The 18,159-nt window shown below is 36.3% G+C and overlaps 2 protein-coding genes across 12 annotated transcripts in view; one reads left to right on the top strand and one right to left on the bottom strand.

Moving 5' to 3' along the window:
- Positions 1–14,771, bottom strand: part of LOC129574024 (circadian locomoter output cycles protein kaput-like) — a 61,763-nt gene extending 46,992 nt beyond the window's left edge. For 3 of the 10 annotated variants that reach the window (XM_055455315.1, XM_055455310.1, XM_055455317.1), the window contains exon 1: positions 9,193–10,001. The gene's annotated coding sequence lies outside the window, so the exon portion shown is untranslated. Of the gene's footprint in view, positions 1–9,192; positions 10,035–11,934 lie in introns of those variants that run through there. The other 7 variants (XM_055455306.1, XM_055455311.1, XM_055455308.1 and 4 more) reach the window with 5 other exon arrangements.
- The window catches only part of LOC129574036 (maternal protein exuperantia), a 249,156-nt gene extending 231,184 nt beyond the window's left edge, over positions 1–17,972 (top strand). The window contains exons 1-6 of one of the 2 annotated variants that reach the window (XM_055455343.1): positions 14,426–15,058; positions 15,595–15,716; positions 15,877–16,050; positions 16,140–16,485; positions 16,588–16,847; positions 17,034–17,972. In XM_055455343.1, the coding sequence (XP_055311318.1) occupies positions 15,615–15,716; positions 15,877–16,050; positions 16,140–16,485; positions 16,588–16,847; positions 17,034–17,459 (1,308 nt within the window). In that variant the 5' untranslated portion in view covers positions 14,426–15,058; positions 15,595–15,614 and the 3' untranslated portion in view covers positions 17,460–17,972. Of the gene's footprint in view, positions 1–14,425; positions 15,059–15,594; positions 15,717–15,876; positions 16,051–16,139; positions 16,486–16,587; positions 16,848–17,033 lie in introns of those variants that run through there. The other variant, XM_055455344.1, reaches the window with a different exon arrangement.
- The last annotated feature ends 187 nt before the right edge of the window (positions 17,973–18,159 follow it).

The following is an 18,159-nucleotide window of genomic DNA, read 5'->3' as shown; positions in this document are numbered from 1 at the left end:
TTGACATTTCTGCTAAAATGTTTTCGTGCAAATAATAACATTTCCATGGGGAATAGGATGGCGAGTTGGGGAAGGAGTGTAGCAAATGGCGGCGATGGGACTTCAGACTGATGAAATTGCATTTAACAATCAATCAAAGCGACAGCGCCGAAATTGTTTTCGCTACTGAAATTGCGAGACGTAAATGCGAGAATGGAATAAAGTGAAAATGACCATTTCGGGCCACACGCGAACGCATGTCACACCGCAATGAAATTGTTTTACTTTCTTGGAAAATGGCTCGTGCTCTAGTTCGCTACCACATTCTTAGCATAGAAACGCTTTTTGCTCATAGTTCAAGTTCAAAACATTCGCAGTTGGCTGTGACCTTTCGGGCTTTTGCTCAGTAAACACACACGGCATCAATCCTCTGACATGACATGCTCCACACTGACATGATATCTCTTTAACGCTCGCTCTCAGTCATCATTTGCCAGATGTTTTACAACTTTATGATGTGTATTTAATTATATCGATGACCAATCAGTACGGCCATTGGAAATGGCTGTGCGACAACCGGTACCGTATCGACCTGTAAATACGAATTGCGAACTTCGATTGCCAATGAGTAAGAAAATGTGTTGCTTGTATCCAAGGCATATTGATGATGTAGTATCAATCGATTTTCCATTCGTCATTCGAGATCGAATTTTCATCTTAACAAAAAAAATTCAAATGAACCGAAATACTGAGCCAATGGTTTAATGTTAACCCAGGTATTCTATCGCTATGGATTCATATAATATCAAAACGAAACACGAAATTCAGTTCCAGTAACCAAAAGTAATATTGACGAAGAATACGCGAAGTGCGGAGAAGAGCGATGAAGTGAAGAGAAGAGTCACGGGAAATTGCTATACAAAACTTTTATTTCCTTGCTTATTTGTCACACTGCCACTTCGAATCAAGGGTGTCTCATTTGTCTCATATATATTTTCCACCACACAGAAACATATTCCAATTTCAACTGTTTGAATAACATACAACTGTAGAAAGGTTCTTCCACGTTTCTCTTTTTGCGACAATTCGTATTTATGACTTATTTACATCCGGATTGGGGTACCGGAATCCATGTAAAATTTAATTTTAATCATAAGCTTCGGTGGCAACAGGCTTTCTGTGTGTACCATGCAACGAAATTTGAAATACAAGTCATACGGGTGCAATCGTAGGTGGTGTTTGCAAATTTACCTCAATTTTCGAAGAACAATGATAATACTTTTAATTACGTCAATCGCAACGTTTTCCATTTCAGCCATCAACAATTATTTTCATTCAATTTCCCTTTGGTTTTTCTTTTCTTTACCCAGCCTTTGTTTTGAACACTTCCAAATGTATGAATGAATTTATCTCTAATTAATTCAACGAACATTTCAATTGAGAGAAACATTACAGTAAATTAGGATAAGGAACGAAAAAAACAACCACAATTTTCTACTTCCTCTGATAAAAAAATTACTTGTTCGGTTCGTTGCGTTCAAACCACAACCCCTGCACCACACTAACAAAACAAAGTAAAACACGAATTTGCAATGAGCCTATTCAGTGAAGTTCATTTCAATTCTTTACGTCGTTAGACGCACTCATGAACGCGACAAATTGAACGCATCAACAATGTTCTGTAATGAAAGAAACATTTTTTACTTATAAAATTGATGTTTATCACGTGCTATGCTCTCACAAAAATCAATTTTGCACATTCGTGACATTTTCATTTTTTTTGTCTACTTTATTAACAAATATAAAAAAGATTCAATAATACATTGAACGATCTGTGTCACAACTTTTGACACTTGTCTCGTAGCGCTAGAAGTGAGCTGTCAGACTAGAGTGGTTTTTTTTTCGACTTTTTTCGAATTTTACGTCACCAAATAGCTTAATCGTTGCAGAATCATACAAAAAGAAAATTCCAACAAAAAACTACCCTAAAACCTGGGATTGGGACCTGGCGCCCGAGCTATAATTATTCAGATAGCCAAAAATCGCCATTTTTGGCATTTTAAGGTCTTTTTCCTTAACTTTACCGCATGTTTTAGTATATTTTCCACCTTGTGGTCAAAGAACATAACATATATAATATAAAAAAACAGTACTCAATTGATTTTACATCGATTTTTGATCATTTTTAGTGAAAAATGGGTAATTACAGGCAAAATTTCGACAATTTTGTAGGGGAGGTACCCGTAAATCGCTTCTGATTGACTTCAAATTTTCTGAGGTTTCATTTTTTAGAGAAAAAATGAGATTCTGAAAGTTTCATGTTGATTGCATTTGCGCAAGTTTGGTTTTTGTTCCTCAATTGTTTTTGAAAGTTTCTTGTACTTTCTATTTGGTTATACCGCTTCAATGAAGATTCCCACAAAAAAAATAAACATATTTAGACCGTATAGCACTTAAATTCTTCGTTTGACATCCCTCTATGAGATTCCAGAAAGAAAATGTACTGTCCCAATCGATATAAGTCATTTTGAGCCCACCAAAGTCTCAAAAAGTAGCCAAATTCTCTTATTTTCCACTAAATTTTGTACAAAAAGTACTGTAACTTTGGATAGAGGTATGATATTAACACATGTTATGGCTTAAATAAAAGGTATTGAAGCCCACTTTTATATAAAATCTTGATGCAATGTGCTAAATTTGGGAAAAGTGTTCATTTGTGTTCATTCAACAGAGCTGTTTCTTGCATTTGTTTTTGTGTTAAGTTGTATCTGAATACTTCAAAATTGAGTTAATTTATTTGTTTTGCCGTCAATACGGGTTCTCATCAAATTGTTATGGGTTCCATTATTCAATGCTAAAAAGATTTTTAATGAAAATGTGCAAAATGTCGTGAGTTTCGAAAGATTCGATTATTAGAAACCAAACAAAAAATTCGGAATAAAAGAAAGAATGGGAAAAAATCACATCAAAGATAACACATACCGCGTTTATAGCCTATTTACGGTGTATTAAATAGCAATACACCAAAGAAATCAATGCCATTTTTATGGCTTACACGTTTTAAATGTTGAGAGAGAGAGAGAGAGAGAGCTGTCCCGCAAAGGATATGTATGAATAAAAGCGCAGTGTGCAAAGAGACAAATCAAATCAAGTCAAATTAGTTTTAATGGAAGAAAAGTAAATTGTTGAGCAATTCATTTTGTAAAGAAATCAAGGAAATCAAGAGGTCGGCGGTAGCGCAATATTCCAGGCCCGTTTGAATGCTTTGTGGTGTACCAAGAGAATGGGTGAAAAGTGAGAAAAGATGAAGATAGAACCAAGCGAGAGATGTGTGCAACAAAAGGAGAGAGAAAAAAATGAACAAAAAAAGTATCCACAACAACAGATCACAACGTCATTTATTGCGCTATGGAAATTTACCGAAAATACCAAGCCACTCAAACGCAAGGAGAAAGCAAACGAGAGACGCAAAGCAATTGCACATCGCGTTGACGATAACAGACATTTTTACGACACTGGTTTAATGGGCACAAATCACCATCCATTCCGTTGCGCGCTCGCGCACATTCGCATACTCTCTTTTGTTCGCTCAAGCTAGAGAGTTGCACGGCACTGTGCACGGTGCTAGGCACAAATACGTTTATAGTCAAGCACATTTGCTGATTTGCGGCGCAAAAAATGTCATCAAAACAATGTTAAATATATCAAATAATTGCACTTCACACAAAACCCAACCAAATGCCAAGAAAACTTCCCTCCTTCCGAACTTTTTTCTCTTTCTTTCTCTATCTCACTCCTTCTTCCGCTGCCTCGCTTTATCTCTCCATCTCTCTGTAAACTGCATCTGATTACAGTTTTTTGCAATTATTACTATGTAAGCACACAGTAACTTTGAATATTGTATTTGAAGTGAAGATGTGCCGGTGCTCGCTCGAAACACGCAACATTCTACAGACCTGAAAAGATTTCATTTCATTTACGTTTGAACCATAAACACGTCACAATTTTGACACATTCACTTAGTGTCTGGCCAGTTTTATTGGCCATTTCAAGCGTAATCTCAACAAATGGGCTTGTGTGTGAATCAGGCATATCACATTTTCAGCTAATTTCTAACACAATTTAACAATGCAATTGTGATTGTGATTGTGTAATAATTGTGTTTTTGTTTTTACAGAGCTATTAAACACAAAGTAGCAATCACATAAAAACATCTATTTTGAGGTTTAGTTTTTTCATTACCGTCGAGCTGGTGGAAAAATACCTATCGTGACTGAATAGATATTGCATCTGTGTGCATTGTGGCAAGCCGAGCTAGTACAGCTAAGTCATTTGGCTATCTAATTTGAACGCATTTTTCGATTGGTTGTCGAGATGCTTATGAAATGGAGGACTCGGTCTTTGACCCAACAAACCAAATGCACACCGTACAAACCTGCAATAATTTGGTTTTTCAAGTTTCTAGAACAACAATACATAAGTCGATTCGTCATTCAGGTACTCCGTTTCATTTCATTCTCTCTTTTTTACTCCGTATATATGGGATATGATTTGAACGATGATGAACGCAGCTAATACACGCTAATACACACGAATTATAAAAAAAACAGTTTCGATAATTATTCTGGTTCTATTCGAACTGAACGCGTTCCGCTGTTTTGGTCAATTTAATGGAAATTTCAATGCATTCGGTCATTTCATCCAATTCGGTTGAACACCGAAACGTAATTATCAACAATGGAAATGCAGCCGTACGTTCAACTGTAATTGTATGCATTCGTTACGAAATACCATGAGAAAAGGGAATTCAGAACTTATCGAAATCTACGTATTCCAAAAGAAAGGCACTTCTTTTTGTATGTGTGTTTGCTTTTCATTGATACACTTAAGCTGCATCGCATTCTAACCGTGAGGCCAATCACCAGATCAAAAAACCCGGCTGAGCAAGTCATTTTAAAGAGATGAAAAGAACGTTTCATATGGGAAAAATTCTAGACAAACACAACGGTGCATACGTTGTGCAGTGAGTGTGTTCATTGGACTGTACGGAATTTACTCGATTTCAAATCAACATAGCTTATCTTATTCCTTGTGCCCAACAGAGTATTTTGATATGAAAAATTTATTCCAAAATTATCGACATGATTTTTTTGCTAGAAAAAGTTCTCATTTTGCATCAAAAATACAAAATGTCCTCGTTTTTAATTCTTTTTCTCCAAACTTGCGCTCACGAGTTAGAAATAACAATTTGACTATCACAAATGGTATGAAAAAATTCTTTCAGCACCGATAAGAATCAAAAACGAGGACATTTTCGGCTTTTTCGGGTTTTTCCGACGATGGTACGGGCAATCGCCTGGCTTGCCATCCCTGGGTACGCCCTTGTGTATGTTTGTCTTGGAATACGTTACCGAGTTCTATTGAACTGAAATGCAAAGGTAGCCTGATTGACCGTTTGGATTGTCACATAAAAACGCGCGGTTTTCAAATTGGCAAGGAAATTTAATTTTGTGCGCCAATTCGGAATCGGTGTATTTTTGTGTGTCAATTTAGAAAAATGCGTCATTTTGAAAACGGCTCGTTTTTTTGGCTTCCGAATCGGTGCACAAAAATTAAATTTCCTTGCCAATTTGAAAACCGCGCATTTTTATGTAACAATCCAAACGGTCAATCAGGCTACCTTTGCATTTCAGTTCAATAGAACTCGGTAACGTATTCCAAAATAAACACACACGTAGCCTATGTGTCAATTGTCGCATTGACGTGTGTTGTAGAGAAAAAAAAATTGCGACACACACAAGTCAACAGTTAACGGTGATGTGCAAATGTATTGAAGATATTGAAATGTTTTTGAAGTAGACATCTTGCCTTTCGTACGTAGAACCTTTCAAATCATTATTATTATTTTTTTCAATTTTGATCACGAAGAAATAATTTTGGAATAAATTTTTTATATCAAAATACTCTGTTGGGCACAAGGAATAAGACAAGCTATGTTGATTTGAAATCGAGTAAATTCCGTACAGTCTAGTGTTCATGCTTTACATGTGTATCTTACATTCTCTCGCTCTCACACTGATGCGTGTGCATGCGTCCGTCCGCCCGTGCATGTGTGTGCGTGTTACGTCAAACAAACGAAGGACCCACAAAATAACATACACAAACCAATAGAAAGAATCATGCACACCGTATTATTTCGGTGCTCTACGTTACACATTCGGCTAGATGCACTCGTTTGAGTGTGAGTTTGAGTGTAAGTGGATGATACATGTTTTTTTTCATATGCATGCAGTTCATTCTTACCCAAAAGGCCAATGAACTCTCATATGATTTTGGCTTTGGGAATATTTCATCTGAAATATCTTTTCTTTCGTATGGCATTTGTTGCGTTCCCTCGCACAGCACACACACACACACACACACACACACAAACATTCACACAAACACAATATATCAATGCCGAAAATAATGGAAATTCCGAGCATGGAGAGTGCGGCTTAAAACAAGGAAATTTTCGGTAATCCATGAAATTGATGGAAATTTGTACTCGATGATGGTTCAATAAGAACTCGATTTAATCCATACAATTTGTTCAGATGTATTGAACAAATGAAAAATAATGTGTTTTTTCTCTCTTCCGAGAAAAAGATAAAATGTTTTCTCAACAAATATGGTTGCGATATTTACACTGGAATAAAAGAGCGTCTATTGGTAGAAAATAATCGTCAGAGGTTGAGATTATACAAATTATTATAGATTTTCAAGAGATTCGCCCATTCGTTGGTGCTTTAATCCGTGGTGGCTTTGAATTTTAGTGGTTTCATCGTTCAATGCAACGCACGGCATGAGGCCATTTCTACGATAATTTGAATATTTATCTAGAAATCAAAAAGCGATTATAGACGGGCAAAATGGCAAAGGACATGATAACATCCACTAATTTTAGTATTATATCATAATCTTCTGTCGATCGATAAAAAAAACAACAGCAAAAAACGACCGTAAAATACCGATGATGATATCAAAATTCGTCCGATATAATCGTGACTGCAAGGGAGAAAAAACAATCCAGTATATTGAATATTTATTCATACGGCATTGAAAAATATAACAAACGAGCATGTAAATTGGATATTTATGTGAAATTTGAACAGGTTGAAATGAAAATAATATGCATTGGAATGATAACCATAGCTAAAGCAATAGCGATGAGATGTAAAAATAAACAAAAAGCACATCGTTTAAAATGGTATATAATCTGCACGAGCAGCGAACACACAAAAAAACATTAATGTCATGAGCGAGAGAGACATAAGAATGAAAACGGAAAAGAGGTTGATTTGCTGTTGATAGAATAATTTTTTATTATTGTTTTTTATTTGTTGGAGTGCGTTTTGCGTTTCCACTTCAGCAAAATCTGAATAGATTTCTACAGAAGATCGTTGAATACATCCCAGAGTTAGGCGAACAGAAAAAAATGAGAAAACTCTGCGAAATTCAATCCATTCTTGCTGACACAATGATCATTAAGTTGAGACATTCAAAGTAAATTGTGTGTGTCTCTATGTGTAGATGATGTAGACTTTTTTTTCGTATTCAATTCAACATTGTCGTTTTAATCTCTTTTATTGAGCATTCGATTCGCTATTCATTAAATGGCCAATCGACGACCAAATACACACATCTACACCGTGGTCATAAACGAAAAAAAAATGTATTTTTTAACTTTTTCCCATTTATTCGCTACGTGTTGTTCATTGTTTTCCTATCGTGCCGTCACACTCGTGTATATAACAGCATTTCAAGGTCTAACAAATAAAATACTTAGTTAATTTTATAATACATTTCGGTATGTGTTTATTTGTGCACACACAGTGTTGTGTGGTTGTGGAAACGAAACAACCGCTGAATGTTTTGCATGTACATCGCGTATCAAATTCGGCTACGCGAACACCGACGAACATCGTTTACGCATTCGACAATGTATGATGATTTGGTTGTTGTTGTTTTCGTCTTCTTCGTCGTAGTTGTTGTCGTTTGCTTGAGCGATATGGATTCGAGTTTCGAATGTGTGTGCATTTTGGAATTTGGATTCAAGTGCTTCATGAGAAATGGCATTTAAATATTTTACAAGCTCGAAATTTGCTTGAAAACAAGAAACGCAGAGAGGAAAAATAGCGCAACTCGATCGAGCTCATACATTTTCAGCATAGAAACTGGTGAATTCCTCCGAAAAGAAGCAGCCGGGCCCAAATGAAATTTTATGAAAATTGAGCATCGAGGAAGGCTCCACCATGGCCTGTGACACTATCACAGCGCACTAATTGAATCTGAAACGAGCGGCAAACACCAGAGAGCAAGGAAAGAAAATAACAAACGGCTCGAACACAAATCCGTCAACATAAATTAATAGCCAAAAAAATTGAATTAAATATCCAGCCGATATAAATCTTTGCAAGTACACGCACACACACGCAAAAATCGCGATACATACGTCGCTTATCAAAATCGAACGAAAAAATTGTGTAAACACACAGCTTCACCGACTCGACAATTTGTTCGCTCACTAGCTTTTCGGGCTCTTGCCAATTATTGTGGTGTGTGCCGTCATACTGCGCATACAATCGTACGAGACTACATTTTTCGGTATGCGAATTGTGTATTCATTCATAAGTCAAGTGCCATAGCCACACAGCCGAAATCAAAGCAATTCAAAGATACAGGACTGAATTGACGGCGGCACAATGATGATAATAATTAAGAAATATATATATATATATATATATAATGGTAAAAACATAACAGCGCAGAAGACATATTTTACGGCTTTTTATTTTGTCATTTTGTGCTTTACAGCTCTCAGCTTTGCTAGACCCCATTTCGTGTGAAATGAAACTTTTTTCAAAAAAAAAAAAACGTTTTTTCTCCTTCCTGTGGTCCACATCTGCAACCATTTGAAATCATCGTTTATGTGAAACTATGTTGTTCAATTTCTGACATTGATAATTCATTTCTTTTTTTTTGCTTTATTTTTGACATGGATATTCATACACACAGTTCAGATTGTATGCGGTGGCTGACTATCTGTGAACAGTTTCGAGGAGCTCAGTGTGTATGAATTTTTTTTTGCGGTTGACCTTGTGAGGTTGGTTTCCACACACAACCGTCGAGATTCCGATAGACTAACGAAAGAAAAATAACACGGTGACTTACCGAAAAATTCGTTATGTTTCCTCGACAGAATATTATCCGACAAATTGAAACAGAAACATTTATTTAATCAACAAAATGAAACAGAAACACACACACGCACGCCCGCTCACACATAAACACTCAAACAAACAAGCTAGTTCGATATTTTGACCAGCAAAAATTATTACAATTCACAGACGATGCGGAATATCGTTTTTATTTGTGTCTTCGATGAAATCAACAATACTTTGCGGGACTACTGAATGTCAATTTTTTTTTTTTTTTGATTTCGGGTTCGTATTCACAGTGAATATTCCGATTTCATTTCACCGTCCGATTCGCACACATAACCGCTGCCGTCACTGTCGCTCGATGGATTTACAGACGAAGTCCCTATTGTGTATCGTACTACTTGATTTGATGATTTGATTTCGTTCGTTTTGTTTTTCTTTAGTTATTTTTTTTTCTGTCCATCGGTATAATTGTTTATTGAACAAAAAAAAATGTCTCGTGTCTCGTTAGTGAATATTCTGAAAATGAACGAAATCAACCACAATAACAGCAACAAAAATATATTATAACAACAAAATGAACCGATAAAAATCCGATGATTTTGTGTTTTATTTCTCCATGCCAAGTCCCGAGAAAGAGAGTGTATGGTATATTTTGATCTGTAATTTTTTTTTATCGTGTATGACTTATCCACTGGTTAACCGCTACAAATGCGAGAAAAAGTGTACACAGTTACATGGGGGCACTGAGGTGCAGCAACTGTTTAAGAATTGAGACGAGCTCACGCTCGCGATACGCGCGGCGCCCATGTACGATATTCTCTAAAAAAAAAGTTTATTCCAATTAAGCGTTGAGTAAAGTTTAGAGAGAGAGAGATAGTCAGAGAGAGAAAGGGCGACAGAATCGTCACAAATAGTCTACACATTAAAACATACACACACACACACCATTGAATGATAGACAAATACATGGGCGTACAATAGCACGGATACGACTGAGAGTGAGAAGGAAAGAGCCGGGCAAAGACACAGTCACAGTCTCACAGGCACACAGATAATCATAGCCACATACTCTCGATCGCGCTAGGAAGGAAAAAAAACATCAGCGACAAAAACCTCAAAAATAATAATAGTAAAAGAATCTAAATAACGTTGAATATATATGTTCTCGACTTGAAATGAAGCAGTGCACACACCGAGAGAGAGAGAGAGAAAGAAAGAGAGAGAGAGAGAGAGAGAGAAGAAGAAGAAAACACACATAGAGACAGAGAACGAAGAAGCGGGCACACATTCTTTCGGCTGTTATTATTGTTGTTGCTGCTGTTATTCAGATGATTTTTTTTATTGTTTTTATTTCTCAGGCCAGTTTCTTTCAAATAGATGTATGCATGTACAGCGCGGTCTTGCAAGCGCGACACAAGGTATATGCGGCAAATGAATACATATATACACAAAAATGCGTATTGAAATATGCTCCATATATACATAATACTTGCCAGTCTATCAAAATAGATTGCGTTATTTTTCCCTTTTTCGTTTTTGTTTGGCTTTGGTTTTAGGGTTTTTTTTATTATTCTTTAAGCCGATGTCGGGTCTCTCGCTCTCTTTCACTCTTTCACGCATTTCAGAGATGGCCATGATTATTGTCGTGGGCTTATGGCTGACATTCTAGCAAATTAAATGCGCCCATGAACCCGATGATTGGCCGATTCCATTGCGAAAATTCGGTCGCAAAAAGTTCATTGTATCCGTAATGTTTGGTAATTGTCATAAATGGTGTTGATTTGGAACCTTGTTTCAAAATTGCAGAATGACTCTCAGTGTAAACATGGTTTAAAAATCTATTTTTTACTATGCTCTCTGAGCCTTTCGAAAGGAATTCCTACAAAATTGACAAACTATTGGAAATCTGAGGTGGCCACGAATTGCGTTTAGCCCGTGACCGTGTCGTCGATATTTTCATCGCGCTCACTGACCACCTCTGATACATACATTGAACTGTACAGTGTACACGGCGGCACAAGAATATCCAGAAAATTAGGCCAAAACATTGTGTACAGGAACCAGAATAACAATGGCAGCTACGGCAACAACAATAATAATAGCAACACGACGATACAACTAGCCAGCACATGGACAACACAAATTATATTCATTTATGTTCGATTTCTATCATACAATTGCATGGAAAACACATCAACACACACACACACACAGACCGAGATCACGAGTTCTGGGTTTTTGGATGGGCCGTTTTTTCATTACTAATTATTATACATGTGACATGTCTTTTTAATGTTGTCCAAAAAATAAACCGCGTCAAACACGCAAAAAGTCCGCCGAGGATAGATGGAACAGAGGAAGGGAAAAAAAACTGTCCAACCTTTTGCAATCTATTATCGATTCGAATGCAGGGCCAAAGTTTTACTTTTTATGCATGTAATGTATTGTACTGCGTAGAACTACCATGGTATTAAATCCATCTATCGTTACTATTCTGCTGAAGAGTATATTCATTGATATCGTTTCCATCACAATAAACATCCCGTGGTTACTAATGTTATTATCGATAGGCCAATTTTTGGACAAAGAATACAAGAATGAAATGAAATAATCGAAATGAAACTGGAAAACCAATACACGGCGAAAGTGCACAGATAACATTTAGACCATTTCCTAGGTGCTATTTTCACATATTTATTTCAAGGAGAAAATTTGTTGTGTATGAAAAATGACCGTTCACATTACTTACACTATAATATTATCAGTCGATGTAGCGATTTCAAAACAACTCCGCAAAAGATCGAAACATGATTTACCAAAAATCAGACGATCAAATTATTAATTTGTGTGTTATATGTATATATATATATATATATATATATATATATATAATAAGCAGAAGCAGTGACTTCACGGCGATGATATCACTATAACATTCACGCGCACATACCACTGCATCAATTGATTTTCAAAATTTGTGTCTCTAGTGTTGATTTGATTCGATTAGAATTGCTTGGTTCACGGTTTTATTTCACTGTTTTCAATCGGTTGGTCATTTTGTTCACCACTTATGAATCATTTTTTCTTCCATTCGAATTCCATGAACTCATTTTCGCTGTTTTACATTGTCAATTCATACGTAGTGTACCATTTATCTCAATAGCGCAATTTCCTTTGCCGACAAATATTCTTGGTTGGCTTATACTCTCTTTTTATTATTTGGTTTTTTTTCTCCCTCTCTGGCTCGCTCTTTCATTTATACTTATTTTTGTTTGATTCAGCATTGAGTTTTCAAACGCCTATTTTCATCCACATACAAATCTCTGTCTATCTTTTACTCTTGTTGATATACTTTTCTTTCACTTTATTTTACACACACTGAACTCTTTTACCGATTTTTTTGGCAGCTCAATTCACGAAAAAATAAATAAATTCATCAACAGCACTTGATGAATTTTCAACTTTATTTAGATGGTTTATTATTTAGAATCGCTTTTTTTTCGCTTTTTCTGGATGTCTTTGATTTTGTCTTTCTTGTTAAGTAATACGCTGTAATGTTTATGCTCACATCATTGTAGAATGTGTAAGTCGTATGTATGCATACAGTCAATAACAAAATTGTGTTTATTCTGTCATCGAATAATAATAAAAACGTAAGAGAAACAAAGTTGCGTGAATGAGACAAATGTTGTTTCGTTTTCTACTGTTTCAGCCTCGGATCCGTCACATATTACCCTCTCCACTGTCCTGCGTTCAACAACATCGCATCAGACAGAGATAACAAATGCTGCCGTAGCAGCAGCAGCACCACACACACGCGCAGCGCCATTGCTCGAACATTCGGATTGTTGTCGAGTACTACGACGTAAAATTCGTAACAGCGAGTTAGCTGAACACAGAGAGAGAGAGACCGATACGCAGCCATCGAACGCTAAGTGTAGTGTGATAGGTTGTCTTTTTTGTCTCTTTTTGGCATTTGATTTACTCAATGGTAATGCAATGTCAAGGCTTTTTTCTTGAGACAAACAACACACAAACATGTTTCGGGGTGGATCAGGATTCAACATTTTTGGGCCAATCCGCGAAGAAAATGACAGTTTTCTTTCTGTCGGTCGATTTTTTTCTGATCGAATTTCTTCTATTTTCGTTTCGTATCAGCGCCTGAATTGATGCGTTACACAATATATAGACAACATCCATTTGCAGGTTTCAGCACATCAGCTGAGCTCAATAACCTTTTTTTGTCGTAGGTACGACTAGCGACATCTTCCCAAAATCCAATTCAAACTATGAACAAATTTGAATGATATTTGAACAGAAAAAACAACTCATGAGAAATTCCAATTTGACTTTCATTGGGAATCTAAATGTAATTCTTCGTTTTTAAATCATTTCAATTTCACACTTTGGAAGATGAATATTTCAAATTTCAAATAAATCAATGAATCTATTTACTAGAACAGTTGGTAGTGTAGATCCAAACCATTCGCAAAATTTGAAGCAAATTATTTGACGATTGTTCTTGCCCCAATTTAAAAAAACGTTTGCCATCGAATCGGAGCAAACATGGTGTTTGAAAATGAAAATTGTCAGCAATTTTGTGTATCTGTATGCTTGGATCCCTTCAGAAGAATATGTTCCTAGAAGAAACGGATTGGAATGACCCAAAGTTTAGACCATGGCATCTATCGAATCTCGGCAAATTGAATCAAGCTCAATTGGATGCCTTTTTTGACGAAGATGAGGCACGAACACAAAATTTGTTCATGGAAATTACAAGTTTTTTTTGTTTCAAATTCTAAAATAATTCAACAACGAATATTTCATTAGATTGATTTTCCACCGCTTACTACAAAGGAATGTGTGGATATTTGCGGGAAATTCCAATGCCGCGTTGAACTATACCATGGTAATGTGTGCTATGGCGTTGAAAAAAGTTGGCCTCGAAAGATGCTGAATGTGGACAAACCGTTCGAACAACTATCAAAACAACAACAAAACCAAATCTACCGACAAATGGAACGTGACGCGATGAAACTGTACAATAAATATGTGGACGAGGATCGATTGAAAATACGGTGTAAATGGCATACGAACCGTGCTCTGGCACCATATTACTCGTTGCGCTATTATAAAAATCGATTTGAGAGGATAAAGGCACTCGGAGAAACAGCAACAGAAAATGATGAATCGTCTGAAGAGATGTCGAACATTTGTGAAAGTCAACACGAGGACGCTGAACAAACAAGCTATTCTATTGCAAGTGATAGCAGCTCAAATGACCAACAAATTGAATGTTCGGTGAATTTAAAATGTAAACTCTCAATTTGTATTGAATGAGAAAATAAACGGAACCAAACTTCAAATTATTAACCGAATGAATTGGGACTAAACTTTGATATATTTTTTTCATCATTGACAATCTTTTTCTGGCGTACGGATGAATTTTATATTGTTTGGATTTGCAATGAAATGGTGTAAATAGCGAATCGAGACGGTGATTTCAAAAATGTTTATCGGCGCACACCGCATACATCACTCAGTCAATTGTCACAATCGAATTCATTGAAATGCTGAATTTTTACTGTCACGGCAATGTTGCCTCACTGAAATAGTCTACCATTTAGAATCGCATCGCTTGTATGTGTTTGAAATTTTGCACACCGTTGATGTCGTCGTCGTCATCGTCGCTGAAAATCTTCTTGTGCGGAAGATAAAAATGCTTTGACTCCGGATGCAAATGATTAGATTGAGAAAGCAAGTGGTAGTATTCAAACGGACTTAATTTCCAACAGTGAGATTAGAGAAAATTGCGTTGATCGCAGAACGAAAAATTAACGCATTTTGAACTTTTTTTGTTTGTTTTATCAGAGGTAAGTAGCTTCGATTGATTGGATTTTATTTTTATTAATCGAATAATGCGAATATTTTTCGCGAATTTTAAGAAACTTGCATTTTTTTTTTTATCGTTGTGTTCTGTTTGCGGTGTGGCTGAAGTCCAAAATTGCATTTGAAACTAAACTTAAAGACATTTTATTTGTCGTGATCGTTTGAAAAAATCATAATAATAAATTAATTTCAAAGATTTTGTTTTTTTCAATTCCTATTGAATTCATATATATTCAATGATGTTTATTGGAAGTGCCGAAGTGTGCAGTTTGACGAACGCATTTTTTTTCTCTCAAAAGCACGTGTTTTGAACTGCATGAAATATGTGCACTCTGCGTGGAATTTGTTGTTGGTTATTAGAAGTCGGCCAATTTCACTTACTCGATTAATGATTGACTGCGCATAAAATGATTGTTACTTTTTTTTCGTTCCATCAACTAATCAAAACAAAGTAAACCAGTAAATTTCACGTCATTCTTTTGTCACTCAATTTCATTTCGTTGAATAAACGTGAAAACAGATTCAATTCAAGGACCGACAATGACTGTAACCGAGGTGGCAGCTGAAAACACCATTCCGAAGGGCAAATACACGTTCATCGGCGTCGATATCGATACAACTGGTCGTCGCATTTTGGATGAGGTAAAAATTTTCATCATATCCAGTGTTTTTTCTTTGTTTCATCTTCTATGAATGTTCCAAAACGTGGTTAGACTGCAAACCATGTGTTGGTCGCCATCGATTCAACACGAATGAATGACAAACCGAAGAAAAATCATTTACTTTTATTTCGTTGGATCAGATCGTACATTTGTCCGCCTACAGCCCGAAAGAGCAATTTGATCAGTACGTTATCCCGGTGATGAATTTAAATCCAGCAGCACGGCAACGACACCAATTGCGCATAATTACGGTTGGATTTTTCCGCATGCTAAAATGTACATTGACCAACAAAGTGGTCAAATGCAAAACGGAGGTAATTTTCAATCTAAAACTATCAGATTGAATGATTTGTGTGTGAATTGTTGTGCATTTGGATTTTTTTTTTCATTTCGCTTGAAATAGGTTGTCGCGTTGAAAACATTTTTGGACTGGTTGGAGCAGCGCAAGGCTGCTGACGCTGCATCAGAAGGGGTGGTTTTGGTTTATAATGAACCAATCAAATTCATTCCGTACATGCTGCTCGAAGCATTGAAAAAATACGATTTGGTTGATCGATTTTCTCACCTGGTTGTCGGTTTCGTTGATGGCCATGCTTTGGCTGAAGCCAAAGGCGATGCCATCAATATTGAGGCCGTACGCGAAATGGTCAAAGGACAGCTAAAAGCCGAAGATCAGGAGAAGAATTTTGAAGGCAATGCCATGATGCGCGCACGTTTAGCCTACTTTTTGCTCGAGCAAATGGCCAAAGGTAAGCCGATTTGAGGTTATGTTACACACATACATACACACACACACACACACACGAATGCACAGTTATACCTATGGTTTTTGTTATTGCGTTTCAATTTAGATGCGGCAAACGGCGAAACTGAAGACATCATCAGTTCCGATTTGGTTCAAGGATTTGTTCATTCGGTCAATGTGGACATAAATGAATTGACGAACCAGAACAAATGTATCGATTTGCAACACACGTTCCGGCCAATTTTCGTGCAATTCTTCAAAACAAACCTCTATCATCGCTATAAGGCCGTTACATTCCGTCGTGTTTTAGCCGAAAAAGGCTTCGATCTGAAGAGTCTCGAAGACATTTGGAATGGAAAGAAGAAGGTAAGACTCTTTCTGATAAATAATTCAAAGAAAATTGTGGAAATTATTTTTTTGCTATGAGAAAATTTCAATGGTTCGAAAAAAAAAACAATTCAAATGATTTGAATATATTTCTGCACTAATTCTTTCATTCTATTTGCATCGATATACTTTAAACAATTTTTTTTCCATTCTATCGACACTTAGGATGGTTTGACTGAGATAATTTCGAAGATGGATGAGATCAAGGAAGAGAATCGCAGTGAATTGGTCGATATTTTGGACAGTTACTTCGATCCAGAAAAAGAGGCGATTGTTCCGCCCACCAAAGCCAATCCTCGTCGGCGTTCGTTCAAAAGTTCGAAGGGCTCACCACGCGAAAATCGCCGCTCTCGCAATGGTAACAACGATAAAATGGATAAAAAGCATCCCGCCGAGAGCAACAACAACGAAATTGTGGCTTCGCCTGACTCCAACACGCGTTCGCCCCGTCGGCAACGTCGTTCACGACGACGCATCAGCACAAAGCAAATGGACAAAAGCATTACCGAAGTACCGACCACTGAAATTGGTACCACAGTTATTCCACCCGTAACAATAACCGTAACCGCTCCTGAAATCACCGTTGCATGAGCAAAACGACCACGCAAATTTTCCAATCCCATCACATTTCAAATCACAATTTTAAACTAAATTAGACATGGTTAATGCACAATGAATAAGCAAAATCATTATTAGTCAACTGATTCCAAACGGATTAACGATTCAATCGTTTGCTCATATTTAATTTTATAATGCCAGCAAAAAGCATGATTTTCTCATGAATTTAAACTCATTCAAAATTTTCGGAACAAAAACAGAAAACAAAACAATTTGAAACACAAAATTTTCTGAATACTTATATCGAACAAACGCCTAAATCACCATAAAAAAAAGCATAAAAAATGCGAAAATGGGCTCTTATGGCTTAATATATTATTCAGTACAATTTTTAAAATGAACAATAACAAAACTTTAATTTCAATTGATTATTTGCAACAAATGATACAAAAATATCTTACCTTCGAAAACTGTTGGAACAGTTAACACAATGTAATTTCCATTCAAGTTTGTTATAATAAAGACTCACAGTTCAATGGAACAAAATCAAATGTTTGCTTTTTGCTACCAGTGAAGTCATTTGATTTTAAACGCATTTTCTTTTATTTCGTTTCAACTTTACCTTTTCGTACTTACCTTTAAACGAATTAAATGTCCAAAAGGCCCAAATGAATTTTAATCGGCTGGCAATCGATGCGAGTTCAAAATGTTTGCTGAACTTTCGAAGAGATGG

The sequence above is a fragment of the Sitodiplosis mosellana genome, unplaced genomic scaffold (genome assembly GCF_009176505.1).
Source record: "Sitodiplosis mosellana isolate CC-2019 unplaced genomic scaffold, AAFC_SMos_1.0 Smas_scaffold_6150, whole genome shotgun sequence".
NCBI classification, from domain to species: domain Eukaryota; kingdom Metazoa; phylum Arthropoda; class Insecta; order Diptera; family Cecidomyiidae; genus Sitodiplosis; species Sitodiplosis mosellana.
The sequence above is the reverse complement of the archived record's forward strand: the minus strand, read 5'-3'. Positions and strand labels throughout refer to the sequence as shown.